We start from the raw sequence: 14366 nt of genomic DNA, 5'->3' as shown, positions 1-14366 counted from the left end.
CACACACACACACCAGAGCATACTCTTAAAACTGTGTTTTGCCAATGAAATTCTGTTATTTCAACATTACCAAGTGTGAAAAAAATATTTGCCATCTGCACCAACTGTTCCTAAATTGAATAAACATTTGATTTTATTTAGAAAGATTTAATTGTCTGAAATAGTTTTTAATTCAAAGCTAATTACTGCTCGTTGTAAAAATTCAAACCCACTAAACATTTAGATGAGAAAAATAAGTCACTCATTCTCTGAATACATGTGTACTGTTAGCCTTTGAGTGATGGCTGTCCAGACTTTTAGAGTTAACATCTATTTCTTTGCTTAGCCTCAGAGGAGCAGAAATATCGTGCCATATTCTGTCCTATCTACAATGCTAATGGAAGTAGTTTTTAGGACTCTAACACTGTAATACATTGAAAGAGCATTAAGAGGATCCGGTGCAGGACCAGCCACCATACCTTCTTGTTCAGACTTCATAATGAATGACGACTATGGGTGAGGTGAACTCTGCCTTCACGCCACTGCGTTTCCTCTAGTCCTGTGCTCCTGCAAGAAACAGTGTGACTGATTAAAAAAGTGGACGTGTTAGGGAACTTGGAGCTGGTGATTTCCTGAGTTATTTGGGACATTTCTCAGCTTCATTTCTCAAGCTGGGTGTGGGTGGAACACAATCACACCTGTGATGCTGCCGTGACTAGTCATTTCTTGCAGGCTTTCTTAAAATGAAATAAATGTCTCATGTGTTCATTAAAATGAACTAAGAACTCAGAAGTTGGAGACATGTTTTTGCTATCCCACAAATAATTAGGTACTATATACTGGTTGTAACAGATTCAGATAATAAAGAGTTCTATTGTCTGCCCCAGAAATCTCGCACTTTCTTATTTACAATTGCTAATTTATTTCTGTGGTTTTTATAGATCTAATAAAATTTCCTCTTCTAATTAAGTTTTGGTAATTTGCATCATTTTAGAAATTTAATTTGTCTAAATATTAGCATTGTATGTATCAAGTAATAATACGTCCTTATCAATAGTTATTTCCTGTGATATATATATATATATATATATATATATATATATATATATATATAATATCTATCAGTTTTGGTCATCAAACAGGGCTCAGGAAACAAATGCCTGAAGAAGAAAGGGCAGAAAATTTTAAGATCCAGAGAGGATGAAGGCTACCAAGAAAACAGTACATTGCAGACATAATAGGCCTGATTGATATGCATATAAACTCACAGAGACTGTGGCAGAATGCATAGGGCCTGCACATGGCTAAGCCAGATGGGTCCCCCAGCACTGATAGGTAGAAGTAGACATGAATTTCTATCACTAACCAAGAAGCTGTCTTCAATCAACAACCAATTGTAATGGGAAAATTAGTTATCTCCATTGGAATCTCACTGAGTATATAAACCACACCTAAAAGCAAAGCATGTCCAGTGCCCAGAGGTGGATGATCAACACAAAATGAACTCACTGTTCTCTTTGTAAATTTTTTTTTTTTTGTTTCATGTTGCTTTGTTTGGTATTTTTTTCTTACTAGCGTTTTGTTTGCATATTGCATTTATCCATTTTTTCCATTTTTTTATGGATTGCGTGTGTTTCTGTCCTTTTCACTTATCTTTTTTTTTAATAAACATTCTGGTTTAATTATTTACCTTTTTTTTCCTAAAGAGAGAGAAAAAAGACATGGAATAGGGCACATGGAAGATAGGAATGATCTTGGAGTATATGGAAGAGGGCAAATCATGATCAGAATATATTATATGAAAAAGTATTTTCAATAAGAATATATGATAATCCCCATTTCTCATCTGTCTTGTGGCAACAAAGATAGGGGAGAAGTGCTCCCCTCCACCCATCAATTCCAGAGGCAGGTGGGAAAGATGACCTTGTGGTCATAAGAGTGGGAGAGCTATCCCTGACCTCCACCAACTGCAACACTCAGAAGAGCAGCCCCTGCACCTCACCAAGGCAGCGCAATAATGCTAATGCGGTTTAGTGCAGGTATAGGTGAGCCAGACCCACAATTGTTACCATGGGAGAACTCTCCCCATTTCCGTCTGAAGGATCAAGCCTACAGATGACTAGGCGGAAATCCAGGGCTATGACTTGGCCTGCCCCCAATCCACCCCATCTATGATCTGCTGGAGCACGTGAAGGAACCTGATCAGCGGACCGAAAGCTGTAGGATCTCCACAACACAGGGTGGCAGTGGGATGTCCAGGAAGAATTCTAGTGGGGGCCCAGCATCCCAACATGCAGCAGAGATCAGGGCCCTTGAACCAAACCAACGACTCTGCGTGAACTCTTGCGGGTAGAAATTTGCGGGACAAAGGAGTATGTGGCTTGAGTTGTGGGTTGCACTGCAGCTTACAGGACGAGAATTTTAATTCCTTCTCTCCCCCTCCCATCATTTTATTTTCTTCATCTTTTTTTCTTTAATTTTGTTTTATTTGGGAGGGGCCGAGATGGAGGGCGAATGCGAAGGGATGGGCAATCAATGGGATCAAGATACATGATGTGTAAAACACATAGAATAAATAAATGTTATTAAAGAAAAAGAATATATAATAAAATAAAAATACCACCTCCAGAGTTTTCTTGTGTTATTTTGGAGACCATAGCTTTCCCAATTTCTAGCTTCTGAACTTGAAAACATAATTTCTATTTTAATTTTAATCTCTTGGTATTTTAAATAAGATTATAAAATCAAAATGGTATTTTCTATTAATCTTGTATCCTCAGTCAACCCTTGCTACACCTGCTGGTTAGTTATAATAGACTCTTTACAAGTTTCATAGACTCTATAAGTCAGTTCTACTTCTGTGTTGGCAACCCATGTCTTTGATTTCTCTTTAAAATTATCATTTAAACTAAAACCTCCCAGGACAGCATTAGTGATGGATATCTTTGGCCTCTACTGATTTTAGTGGGAAAATAGCATTTCACTATCAAGGGTGGTGTGATATGAGGGCTTCATTTTATAAGAACTATTAATTATGTTGAAAAAATTCCCTCCTTGTTAAATTTTTCTCAGAGTTTTGTTGTTCATTAGTCTGAAATGCATGCTGGGATTTTCCCAGTTATTTTTTCTGTTACTATAACAGTGATCACACATTTTTTAGTTAGTTGATCTGGTGACTTACACTGATTGGTTTTGAAATGTCAATTTTTCTTTGCGTTTCTGGAATAAACCTCCTTTGGTTACAATTATTTTCTAATATGCTGTGTTATTATAGTTGCCAAAACTCTACTAAGGGTTCTCTGTTTGTGCAGATGAGGAAGAGTTTGCCTGAAGTTTATTCTTCCAATGCCCTTTAGAATTTGTAGGAAGGATAACGCTTGCTAAGCATTTCACAGAGATCAGATGTTGTCCTAGGTAAGGTACGTGTCATGTCCAAACTTCTATTTTCATGTAATTTTGGGTTTTAGGAAACTACTGTAAAAATAATATTATATAGAGTCATTTTTTTATTTCACACATCCTAACCACCTACTACGTAGATATTATTTTCTCACTCATTCTCTGCTGCTTTTCATTTTCATGACTCACATTTAAAACAGGGAAAATCCCAGCTATTTTCTTTGCATCCTCTATCATTTTATAGCCTCATTGGTGAATTTCTTTTCCTTTCTTTCTTTCTTTCTTTCTTTCTTTCTTTCTTCCTTCCTTCCTTCCTTCCTTCCTTCCTTCCTTCCTTCCTTTCTTTCTTTCTTTCTTTAAGATGTTTGCCTCCTCCCCGCCACCGCCTCCCATTTCCCTCCCCCTCCCCCATTAAGTCCCCCTCCCTCGTCAGCCCAAAGAGTAATCAGGGTTCCCTGCCCTGTGGGGAGTACAAGGACCACCCACCTCCATCCAGGTCTAGTAAGGTGAGCATCCAAACTGCCTAGGCTCCCCCAAAGCCAATACGTGCAGTAGGATCAGAAACCCAATGCCATTGTACTTGGCTTCTCATCAGCCCTCATTGTCCGCCATGTTCAGAGAGTCCGGTTTTATCCCATGCTTTTTCAGACCCAGGCTAGCTGGCCTTGGTGAGTTCCCGATAGAACATCCCCATTGTCTCAGTGTGTGGGTGCACCCCTCGTGGTCCTGAGTTCCTTGCTCGTGCTCTCTCTCCTTCTGCTCCTGATTTGGCTAATTGGTCAATTTCTATCCTTAATCTTTCTTGTTATTTTACGCAGAACCAGGTTCATTATTTAAGCCATCACAGATATTATTCCAGACTCAATAAAATTGATCTGATGAATTTAGCTGAAAGTTTCAAGATGAACTGATTATTTACTCTGTGGTGCTCTTGAAGAAAAGTCTATATATAACACTATGAAGTCCATGCCTGACAAGACAGATAATGGTTATCTGAAACCAACTTTCTCCCTGAGCCACCCCTCACATTTTTATGTCTTTAGAACCGTTGCCTCTCTTAAAGAGATTGTAGGCTGGTTTCTAAGGCTCCAACCTCATGACTGACATTCCCTGACTATGAGTTTGACTAGGGAAGAAAACGTATGAAAGACTGAAAGCAGAGGAGAGCAGCTCAGGTTTTTGCCTGGTCATAGCATGGCCCTGCGCGTTGGTTACTAAAATCTGTACCTCCTGCTGTGCAGCTAGGAATCTCACAGGACTGCCTTCACTGGCGCTCCTCTGGTGCTTCCAAGTCCAGCCTTGGCCATCAGCATATTCATTTGTTAACCCAAAAGTTTTCACTTTCCCTTCTGCTTTTCTGTGTGATGGTTAATCCGGTCAATTTGGCTGGATGGAACAATACCTGGGGATTGCTACAGCACACCTTTAGGTGGCCTTGCTATGGTATTTCTTTTGACAAGTATGGCATGAACTCTCTGATCTAATGAATGGATTATTTCACTGATAGATGAAAAATTTTGTTGGGATACTGGGAAATGATAAATTATGGACAGTAGGCCTGGTTAGAAGAAGTAGGTTGGGTGCTGTAAAAGTCCTGCCCATACTGTTCTGTTCTGTTTCCTGAGAGCCAGGCTGTGAATTCCTCTGCTACTTCCTTCTTGCTATGATGGACTGAAACCATGAGTAAAATAAATCTTTCCTCCCTTAAGTTGCTGTCATCCCATAGTAAAAATACAACTTACTAATGCATCCTACCTACACCTAGGCAAGTATTCTCTTCATTCAACTCGTTCAGCTCTCCTTTGACGGATAGCATTCTTCCCAGTCAGGACTCCGACTCCGACTCCGACGGGTGCAACAATTCTCCATGCTTCTGCCTTTGCTCTTTGCTCCTCCTCAGGAGTTCTCCCCTTAGAACTGCTGTCCCCGGAAATCCTCCGCCCCAATCATCTCTTATTTTGATCTAAATTTAATCTACTACATGTCTTATTTGGTGAAAGATCAACCAAAGAAATGTCTGCTCAGTCAGCTGCTCTGAAGTTGCTACTTGATTGCAAATGTCCTAAGGCATTTGCAGTTTCAGGGTTCCTTCCTTTAATCTCAAGAAAACTTTTTTTAATGAGGAAACTTCATATTCCGACGATAAAACTCATGTTATCATACTGTCCTTCAAGTAAGCCAAGCCCTGAATGTGCAAGCAGTTCAGAAAAAATAAAAAGTGCTCAAGCTAGTGTTTCCTAAAATATACTCCTTAGAACAATAGCCCTGCATAATGGTTAAAAATAAAAGGGTAGTTACTTTAATGCAACATTTTTAGAAATAATTTTATATACATCAATTGGTAACTAAAGTCATTAGAAATCCTATAGTATATAAGTATATATAAACATATACTTACAATGAGCCATTTATACTTCAAACAAAAACAAAATTTCTCAGACTATGTAAGCTCTTTGGTTGGTCCTTTCTCTGGGGCATTGCAGAGAAGTCTCTGTAAGAGGACAAACTGTGGTCTTCCTGAAAACCCGGGCATGAACTTCCCACATGGAGGAAAAGAGCCTACATCTGATATCAGATACTTTATTGCTTCTGAATCTTTGTTATCTATTTTTTTTATCTTCACTTTCCAGTTCTGCTTCCATAAGCACTAAAAGCACTTCTAAAAGACTCAAAAATTTTATGCCAAATACACATTTTGTTTCACGGCTTTTACCTTGGTTTTGCTTTCCTGTCTGAATAAGTAAATTTGCCAGAGGATCTCCATCGAAATTCAATGAAATTTAATAGAAATGTGAACTACGAATGAGGTCTAGACAGATACCATTGTCTAGTTAGATACCCTATCTAGTTTTGAGTGACGTCGCGTTTTAAAACTGCCTGGTTGCAGGTAGAGGGCGCTCTCCCTTCCTGCCTCTCCTGAAATTGTGCCCTTCCTTTCCCCGTGCTTCAGTGTAGCTGCTTGATTTGCAGTAGTAAAGAAAATTCTACAGAGTGATAAGTTCTAGTACCATAAATCAAAGCTTTTAAAATAGGAGAATTTTAATAGGAGCTCTTAAAATTACATAGTGCTTTTTAATTTGGAACACTTCAAATTATAGATAAATGAAGTGTTGAGAGCCTTTTGGAATAGATGGATGATAGACAGACAGATAAATATAGAGATATGTGAATAAATGTATATGTTCCAAATAGATATAAATATACCATACTAATAAGAAATAATTAATTATAGAAATGATAGATGACCATTAAAATAGTCTAGACAAAGTAGGTCTGTTTTTTTATACTATGACCTAGTTTTCTATTTTTCTGCATATGGAACTTGAGTGGCAGCTGTCATTGTATGTTTTTTTATTTGTGGCAACAAAACTTCAATTTTATTGCTCTTAAAATTCTCATTTCTTGACAGGTACCCATCAAAACCTCTCCTCAAATCTCCTACATTTGTAACATGCGTGGAGTGCATCAGGGCATTTCTGCTTAGTCTAGCTATCTTTTCAATATCGTTTTGATAACTCATCTCATTAAAATGTAGTGCAGAGTCCTCATGTTTATTTATTATTTGAGCATAGCTCATGAAGTCATAATTCAAATCTGACTGTATTCACTAATATGTTTGAATATATTATATATATTCATATATATATTCATAGACTTTCTTATTCCAGTAATGTTTCCATTAGCCATCCATTTCTTAATGAAAAGCTATCTATTTTCCTGGAAATAAAAAAAAAAATCTGTGGTGCTATCTGTTGAACATTCATAGGCTTTCCTTGTGTGTTTTGCACAACTTTGTTATACTTGCCTATTGCTTAAACCTAAGGAATGGGAAACATTGTAATACAGATCACATTTCAAATATATTGTAATCATGAAACAAAATTTTTAGTGCTTTTTTTTTTCTATTTCTGAGGTCTCAGTCATGCATCTGGGATATATATTTACTCTTTTAGGCCATTAAGTGATTCTCTGCCTGAGCTGGAGGTCATCTGCCTGTGTCCTATGTGCCTGACTTTCAATTCCATTTAGACTTGCATATGTACAGTCACAATCTTGAGCCTGGAAAACCTTGGGGCAGTCACAGCTGCAGGTGGGTTTGGTTGCATTGCCTTCCAGTTGTTTGTGTTTCTTGGGCCAGCAAGACAATTCTTGCATTTTTGCCCAAGTTATTCTTGCTGTTGACCTGTGTCCTGAAAGCCCGCTCCTGAATACTGTTGTTGTTTCTGGAATTGAAATTCATGGATGACCCAGGGTGGGAGCATCTTCTTTCTTTCTCTGTTTGCTCGAGTATGTGTTCTGGTAAGGATGTGTTTACACCCAAGTTCTTAGTTCTGAGACCTTTTCCCAGCATCACCTCTATGAATCACGTTACAAATGCTAGTTTGGTTAACCTGTGGGGTTCCTACTTGGATCCGTGACTTAAACCCTCCTTGTCAGTTATCTCCTTCAATGGCCAACTTCTCAGGGCCACTCCACAATGGCATCCTCTCCTTTTGAATTAATGTTCCAGGATTCCATCCCTGTGTAGATGTTTGGGACTCAACCCTTCAGTTACCTCACCTCCATCGTAATGTTCCCTCCGAATGAAATCTTCTGATTCTCCATTGCTGTCTGAACTCTACATCAACTAAATACTACTATTTTCCTGAATTGTTGGGTCTCTGAGCATCCAGATCTTGTCCACAGAACCTGCCATCCTCATGGTAACTGATGAAGAAATAGTTCTCTGGCCAAATACATTTGGAAAGACTCTGATGAAGAGTAGTCAGTTTTCCTTTTTGCAGAACGAGTCATATTCAACATACTAATATGCATCCATACAGGCAAAATTAAGATTTTTTTCTAAACATTTGTTTAGGAATATTGTTTCCTAAGAGCTTTTTATTTATTTATTTATTTATTTAAATAAATAATTTTAATATTTTTATTGCGCTATACTCTTTTGCCTGCTCCCCTCCCTACTTCCCCTCTTTCTTTTTTCTCTCCTGTCACCCCCACACTACAATTTACTCAGAATATCTTGACTTTTACTCTTGCCTATGTAGTTCCATGTATGTCTGTCTTAAGGTCCTCTTTGCTGTCTAGGTTCTCTGGGGTTGTGGACTGTAGGTTGGTTCTTTTGTTTGTTTGTTTATTTTATGTCAAAAAGCCACTTATAAGTGAATACATATTACATTTATATTTCTGGATCTGGGTTACCTCACTCAATATTGTTTTTTCTAGATCCATCTGTTTGCCTGCAAATTTCAAGATGTCATTATTTTTTGCTGCTGTGTAGTAATCGATTGTGTAAATGTACCACATTTTCATTATCCATTCTTCAGTCGAGGGGCATCTAGGTTGTTTCCAGGCTCCAGTTATTACAAATAATGCTGCTATGAACATAGTTGAGCACATGTCCTTGTAGTATTATTGAACATCCTTTGGGTATATACCCAAAGTGGTATTGCTGGGTCTTGAAGTAAGTTGCTTTTTAGTTTTCTGAGAAATCGCCATACTGATTTCCACAGCAGCTGTACTAGTTTGCACTCCCACCAGCAATGCAGGAGTGGTCCCCTTTCCCCGCATCCTCTCCAGCATAAGTTGCCATTAGTATTTTTTTGATCTTGATCATTCTGACAGGTATAAGATAAAATCTCAGAGTCGTTTCTGATGACTAAGGATGCTGAGCATTTCTGTAAATGTCTTTCAGTCATTTTACATTCTTCTATTGAGAGTTCTCTGTTTAGGCCTGTACCTCATTTTTATTGGGTTATTAATTCTTAAAAATGATTTAATATTTTTATTGTGTGTGTGTATGGGTGCACTGTGGCATGTGTGTGGGCCAGGGGACAAATATTGGGTGTAGGTTTTTCCATTGTGGATTTTAGCTGGGCAGTTCAGATGGGCAGGCTTATGGGACCAGCCGTTTTACCCACTAAACCATCTTGATGGCCCTGGAACATACTTTTAAAGTTCTTTTAAGAGTTATATTAGAGATTCTTTTACTGTTTTTTTTTTCAGTCTTATAGAGTGGTTCAATTACTTACAATAAGTATTCTGATGGAAAGGAATAAAGTGAGCAAAAGTTCCTTAGTGTTTAGCCAACTCCATCCACAGAAACAAGAGCTTCAAGCATTGTACTTTGGATTTTATGGAGTTACAGTCTGTAGAAGAACAGAGGATACCTCCCATTGTGTTACGTTTTCCATCAGCGTGATATTTATTGAAACCTAATAGGCCAAGTGTAATTCTAGGTTCTGAAGTTGTAATGGCTAATTAGGCTAATTCTGTCTTATACATATGAATTTCTCAAAACATCACCTGTATCCAAATTACCAAGGATGTGGAATCTGTAAATAAGTCCATAATCAACTGAGAGCATATGGGAATGTGGCATTCACTAATCTGAGTGTTACTTCAGCAACGAAAAGCATTGGACAGGTTGTATGTGGACAAAACAGTTTTACTTTTGAAAGGGGGAGTAAAACGCTGTCTTTTATAGCAACACAGATTGGATAGGAAGGTAATTTAAATTAAATAATTAATCACACTAATTTAAATAACTCCATCACAGAAAGACAAATACACATATTTACTCTCTCTCTTTCATAGAAGGTAAAGATAGAGTTCACAAAAATAGAGGTTGGTGGTCACTGGAGGCCAGAAAAGGGAAGGGGAGGAGACAGTGTCTGGTTAGATTATGAGAAGCAAGATGCATGTAGAGAAAAGAAATTAATTTGTCCTCTATATCATAGCAGCATGATTAAACTCTCTAACAATTTACAATGTATTTAAAAATATCTCAAAAGTCCACATTGCAACACACACAAAAGATAAATATTAGGAACTATAAAAGCTAATACCCTGGATTTTTATCATTATGCATTGTATACGTGTGCTGAATTATACCATATCCCATAAATATGGGCATATAATATGTCAGTTACATTGCTTTTTTTAAAACTGAAGAAGCCATGCTAGATAATAAACATACATTAATAAAGTCTTTTAAAATAAATATTTCCATTCGTCTATGCTAGCAATTTCATATAAAAAAATAATAAAATTACCAGAGCTGCACCATGCCAAAAATCGCGATTCCGTAGTTATCCACCACAATTGCAATTGTGAGGTTATCCTCCATTGCACTGAAGTACTGCTGCAAAGCATACTTACATACAGATATTTAAGAAGTTCCTGGTGCTGATGCTGGAATGACCGTAAAGCATGCTGCTGACTCTGGCTTACACAGTGTAGCTTCTGCTGGCTACAGTGATGGCTGGTGGGACTAAGGCAGGCACCTGGTCCCCTGGTAGACATTTAATACTCACTAAGCACTCAGAATTTCTTAATTCTTCTCTATCCATTAGGTCTCAAAGGATACAGCGAGCAGATGAATACACACCAGGGCTTGCTTACTATTTATTGGTCCACAAGTTTAGTAGATTTCATTTTATTTTCATGCGAACTCAGAGATGAGCAGACCCCTGGATTTTCTCAAAGAATATGGTGTATTTCACCTTGATTCATTCATACCATGCTTTAATTCTTTGTTTTTTAAATCAGACTTTATTTTTAAACCAGGTAGTGATAAAAACTCACCTTTTGGCATGCAGAAGCACACGGGGTTTTTCTTCCCACGTTTCACAACTATTTAAGTCTACTCGTTTCAGACCTAAACTCTAGACGCCTCTATCACCACATTTCCTGTTTATAACTGAACAAAGTACACACAAAAGAGTTGAAGAAACAGAGGAGAAAAAAAAAAGCAAGTCCTGATAAAGATATATGTTGGTGCTATGCTGTTTCTAACACAACAGAGCAACGGTGTTTAGAAAAAGGCTGGTGGGAGAATTCTTAGGCTATCCACCTGTTTCATGGCTGCACGCGGGCTCTTCTGAAAAGAGAAGCATGTCAGGTGAGTCGCATTCTCAAGTCTTTTCTTGTTTTCACTCCTATGACTAACAGTTCACTTAGCAATTTCTAAGTCTTAACAAAGAGATATTTACTTATGGGAAAGTAAGCTGGTTAACATGGCATTTTTTTAAAAAAAAATATACAATGATGTTTAGTATGACTGGAAAGTAGCTTGGATTGCATTAATGAGTATATTGATTATTTGCTTTTGCAAGAAAAAAATTAGGCAGTGTTTTGTAAAACCAAAGCTATCACAGTTACTGATGGATGAATGTTCACTAGCAACTGTGCCATTTGACGGTTTATTGTTTCTACAGAATCTTTTGTTGATCTTGCATATTTACCTCTTGTCGGATTAGATAGAAAATAGGATAGAAATAATTGATTGTAACTGCCTAACAATTAGACATAGTTTCCCCCGAGGGATCAGTAGAATTGCTGATAGGCAAGGAGATGAAGACCTTTGAAAAGGCCAGTGGAAATTGTGCTGGCAGCTCGGATCACTTTCCTGCTATGAATCCGTCAGTCATCCATTCCTCCTGAATTCTTGTCCTTCTCTTCACTTCTCTAGCAAACGTTTAGACAACATAGAAATACATATGGTGCAAAGAAAGAACACTGTTAAATAGAAAAATCATCTTTATTTCTCCCTCGGTTTTCAAGATAGGGGTTCTCTGTGTAGACCCAGCTGTCCTAGAACTCACTCTATAGAGGATCAGGCTGCCCTCAAACTCAGAGATCCACCTGCCTCTGCTTCCTGGGTGCTGGAATTAAAGGCGTGAGCCACCACTGCCTAAGGAAAAAATTATCTTACAAGCCAATATTTAATTACTTTAAGATGAAGAAATATTAAGTTGAATTCCCTTCAAAGTTTTACTCTTGAGCATTCCACACAGTTTGCCTTTTATAACTGAAATAATAACATGCATTAAATCATACATCCAGTTCTACTGCCAGCTTGTAACATAACCATTTCCTTCTTCATCAGAACACTGCCTCACCACGTTAAATAGATGCACAGAATGTTAGTCATTGCACTAATTAGGTTTGGTGTAATCCTTCATTTGTTAATTTATTGTTAGGTACTTCTGTTGTATTCATTTTTTTAATCTTATTTTAAATGGCAGGAAAATGAATAATGTGTATTGAAGGCTATTTTTCAGAAATTATATCTAGAATCAAAATTATTGAATAAGATGTTATAGATTTTTCGAGTTTCATCATTGCTAAATTGCTTCTCCAAGGATGATGGAGATTCCCTGCCATTCTAGAGTGCTTCTTTTTACTGGTTCATCTCATTTAGCAATCTTCTTCCGCACAACATGCTAGTCCTCTGCTTTGTACATGTCACTTTGGTTACAATGAGTGTGGACAACAAACATTCTGTACAGACTTTTGAACTGTTTGTAAAGCTGTGGTTTGTACCTTGTCTGACAATATCTTAAGCCTAATTGTTATGCTGTTGACACATTTAATATCAATACATATTGGACAGTAGTGGAGCAATGGTATCACAAATTACAGTTTTTGGGAGTTCATTTTCCAGAATTTTGTCTGAAGGATTTGTAAAAATCATTTATCTGGGTAAGGCACAGGAGTTAACCTAACCCATGATAGTCATACATGCCTTTTTTTCCCTAGTTCATAAGAGAACAAAATTAAAGATAATAACTCTACTTTAGTTAGGATCATGTAAGAAATGGACACAGCAGTTCTCTGCCCATGCTGCTGATAAGAACTTGGGAAGGGGAAGTTCAAAGGCAATGAATATGATGTTCAACTATCTCTGGAACCTACTGGTTCTCCTCTAGAAGAGATAACAGTAAGCTTTCTCCATATACTTTGCCTCTCAGCACTTTGGCACAGGGCTGGAGTGTTGTCATAGCCAATGAAGCCTTCCCAAAACAGAGATGAAAATGTTTACCATTAAAGCATCCTAGATCTCTTTTTTGTTGTTGTTATTGTTATTGTTTTGTTTTTTGAGACAGGGTTTCTCTGTAGCTTTGGAGCCTGTACTGGAACTAGCTCTTATAGACCAGGCTGGCCTCGAACTCACAAAGATCTGCCTGCCTTTGCCTCCCAAGTGCTGGGATTAAAGGCATGCACCACCATCGCCCGGTCAGCATCCTAGATTTTAAAAGCAAAAATGACCTCCACCATACAAAATTAATATGAGCTAAGGGAATCTGGTGACAGCATTTTCCATGTTTAAATAGATAAAATAACCATACTGATAAAATAACTAAGGCCATGCTTCCCCACTTGTATAAAATGAATATTAACCAGATCAAATAAAGAAATACATTCCTTTTGTCCATCATTTAATAAACAATGATTCACCATTTAGATAACACTTTGACTGCCTTTGTTGTTTGCTTTGTGGGGTTCCCACCGTCTTTGCCCACTGCAACTTCAGTTACATGTCTGCGCAGAGTGACACTTCTTTAGATACTAGGGTTAACTAGTTATGAATGGCCTCTTAAACTCAAGCATTCTTTTAAACATCCAGAGAGAGTTCCTGCCATGCAACTTCAAGTAATATTTGTCAGTAAAATTTAAACAAACTAATCAACAGAAAAAACACACCGTCACTTAGAGGCCACAGATACGAAAAACACATATCCACAAGTTAGTAGTTAGTAACAAGTCATCGTTGCACAAATTCTTACACATTTTAAATTTTGTTTAATTATCACAGTATTTTTAATTTATAGAAAACAGCATAGACCTTTACAAAACGTTCAACTCTAGTATTTTGGGGGAGTTGAAAGGTTCCGCATGCCCTTGCTTATGTCTGCAGCCCTTCTAGGTTGCTTCTCTGACAATAGACACAGTGGGTGCACAAGATGAAGTTACTAAGCATGGATGAGCATCGGCTTGTCTACAACAGGGAGTAGGGCCGCACTTCAACCCCAGAGCATTGGTTAAGTTTACCAATCTCATGTACAGCTTAGTTGCAAAACCAACAAAGGAATCTAGCGTCAGAGAAATCTGTAGCGTGGTCTCTTAAAAACTGCTGTCTACTTCCCAGGCCTATGTACATGTTTTTCAGTCAACTTAGATAAAAACTAAGAGGAATCCAGATGCTT

At 37.7% G+C, this 14366-nt stretch overlaps 1 protein-coding gene across 1 annotated transcript in view; it reads left to right on the top strand.

The window, feature by feature from the left end:
* Positions 1-1996: 1996 nt before the first annotated feature.
* LOC101994823 (T-cell receptor-associated transmembrane adapter 1) overlaps positions 1997-14366 on the top strand; it is a 48102-nt gene continuing 35732 nt past the window's right edge. The window contains exon 1 of the mRNA XM_013351898.1: positions 1997-2018. Coding sequence (XP_013207352.1) covers positions 1997-2018 — 22 coding nt within the window. The remainder of the gene's footprint in view (positions 2019-14366) is intronic.

The sequence above is a fragment of the Microtus ochrogaster genome, chromosome 2 (genome assembly GCF_000317375.1).
Source record: "Microtus ochrogaster isolate Prairie Vole_2 chromosome 2, MicOch1.0, whole genome shotgun sequence".
NCBI lineage: Eukaryota > Metazoa > Chordata > Mammalia > Rodentia > Cricetidae > Microtus > Microtus ochrogaster.
The sequence above is the reverse complement of the archived record's forward strand: the minus strand, read 5'-3'. Positions and strand labels throughout refer to the sequence as shown.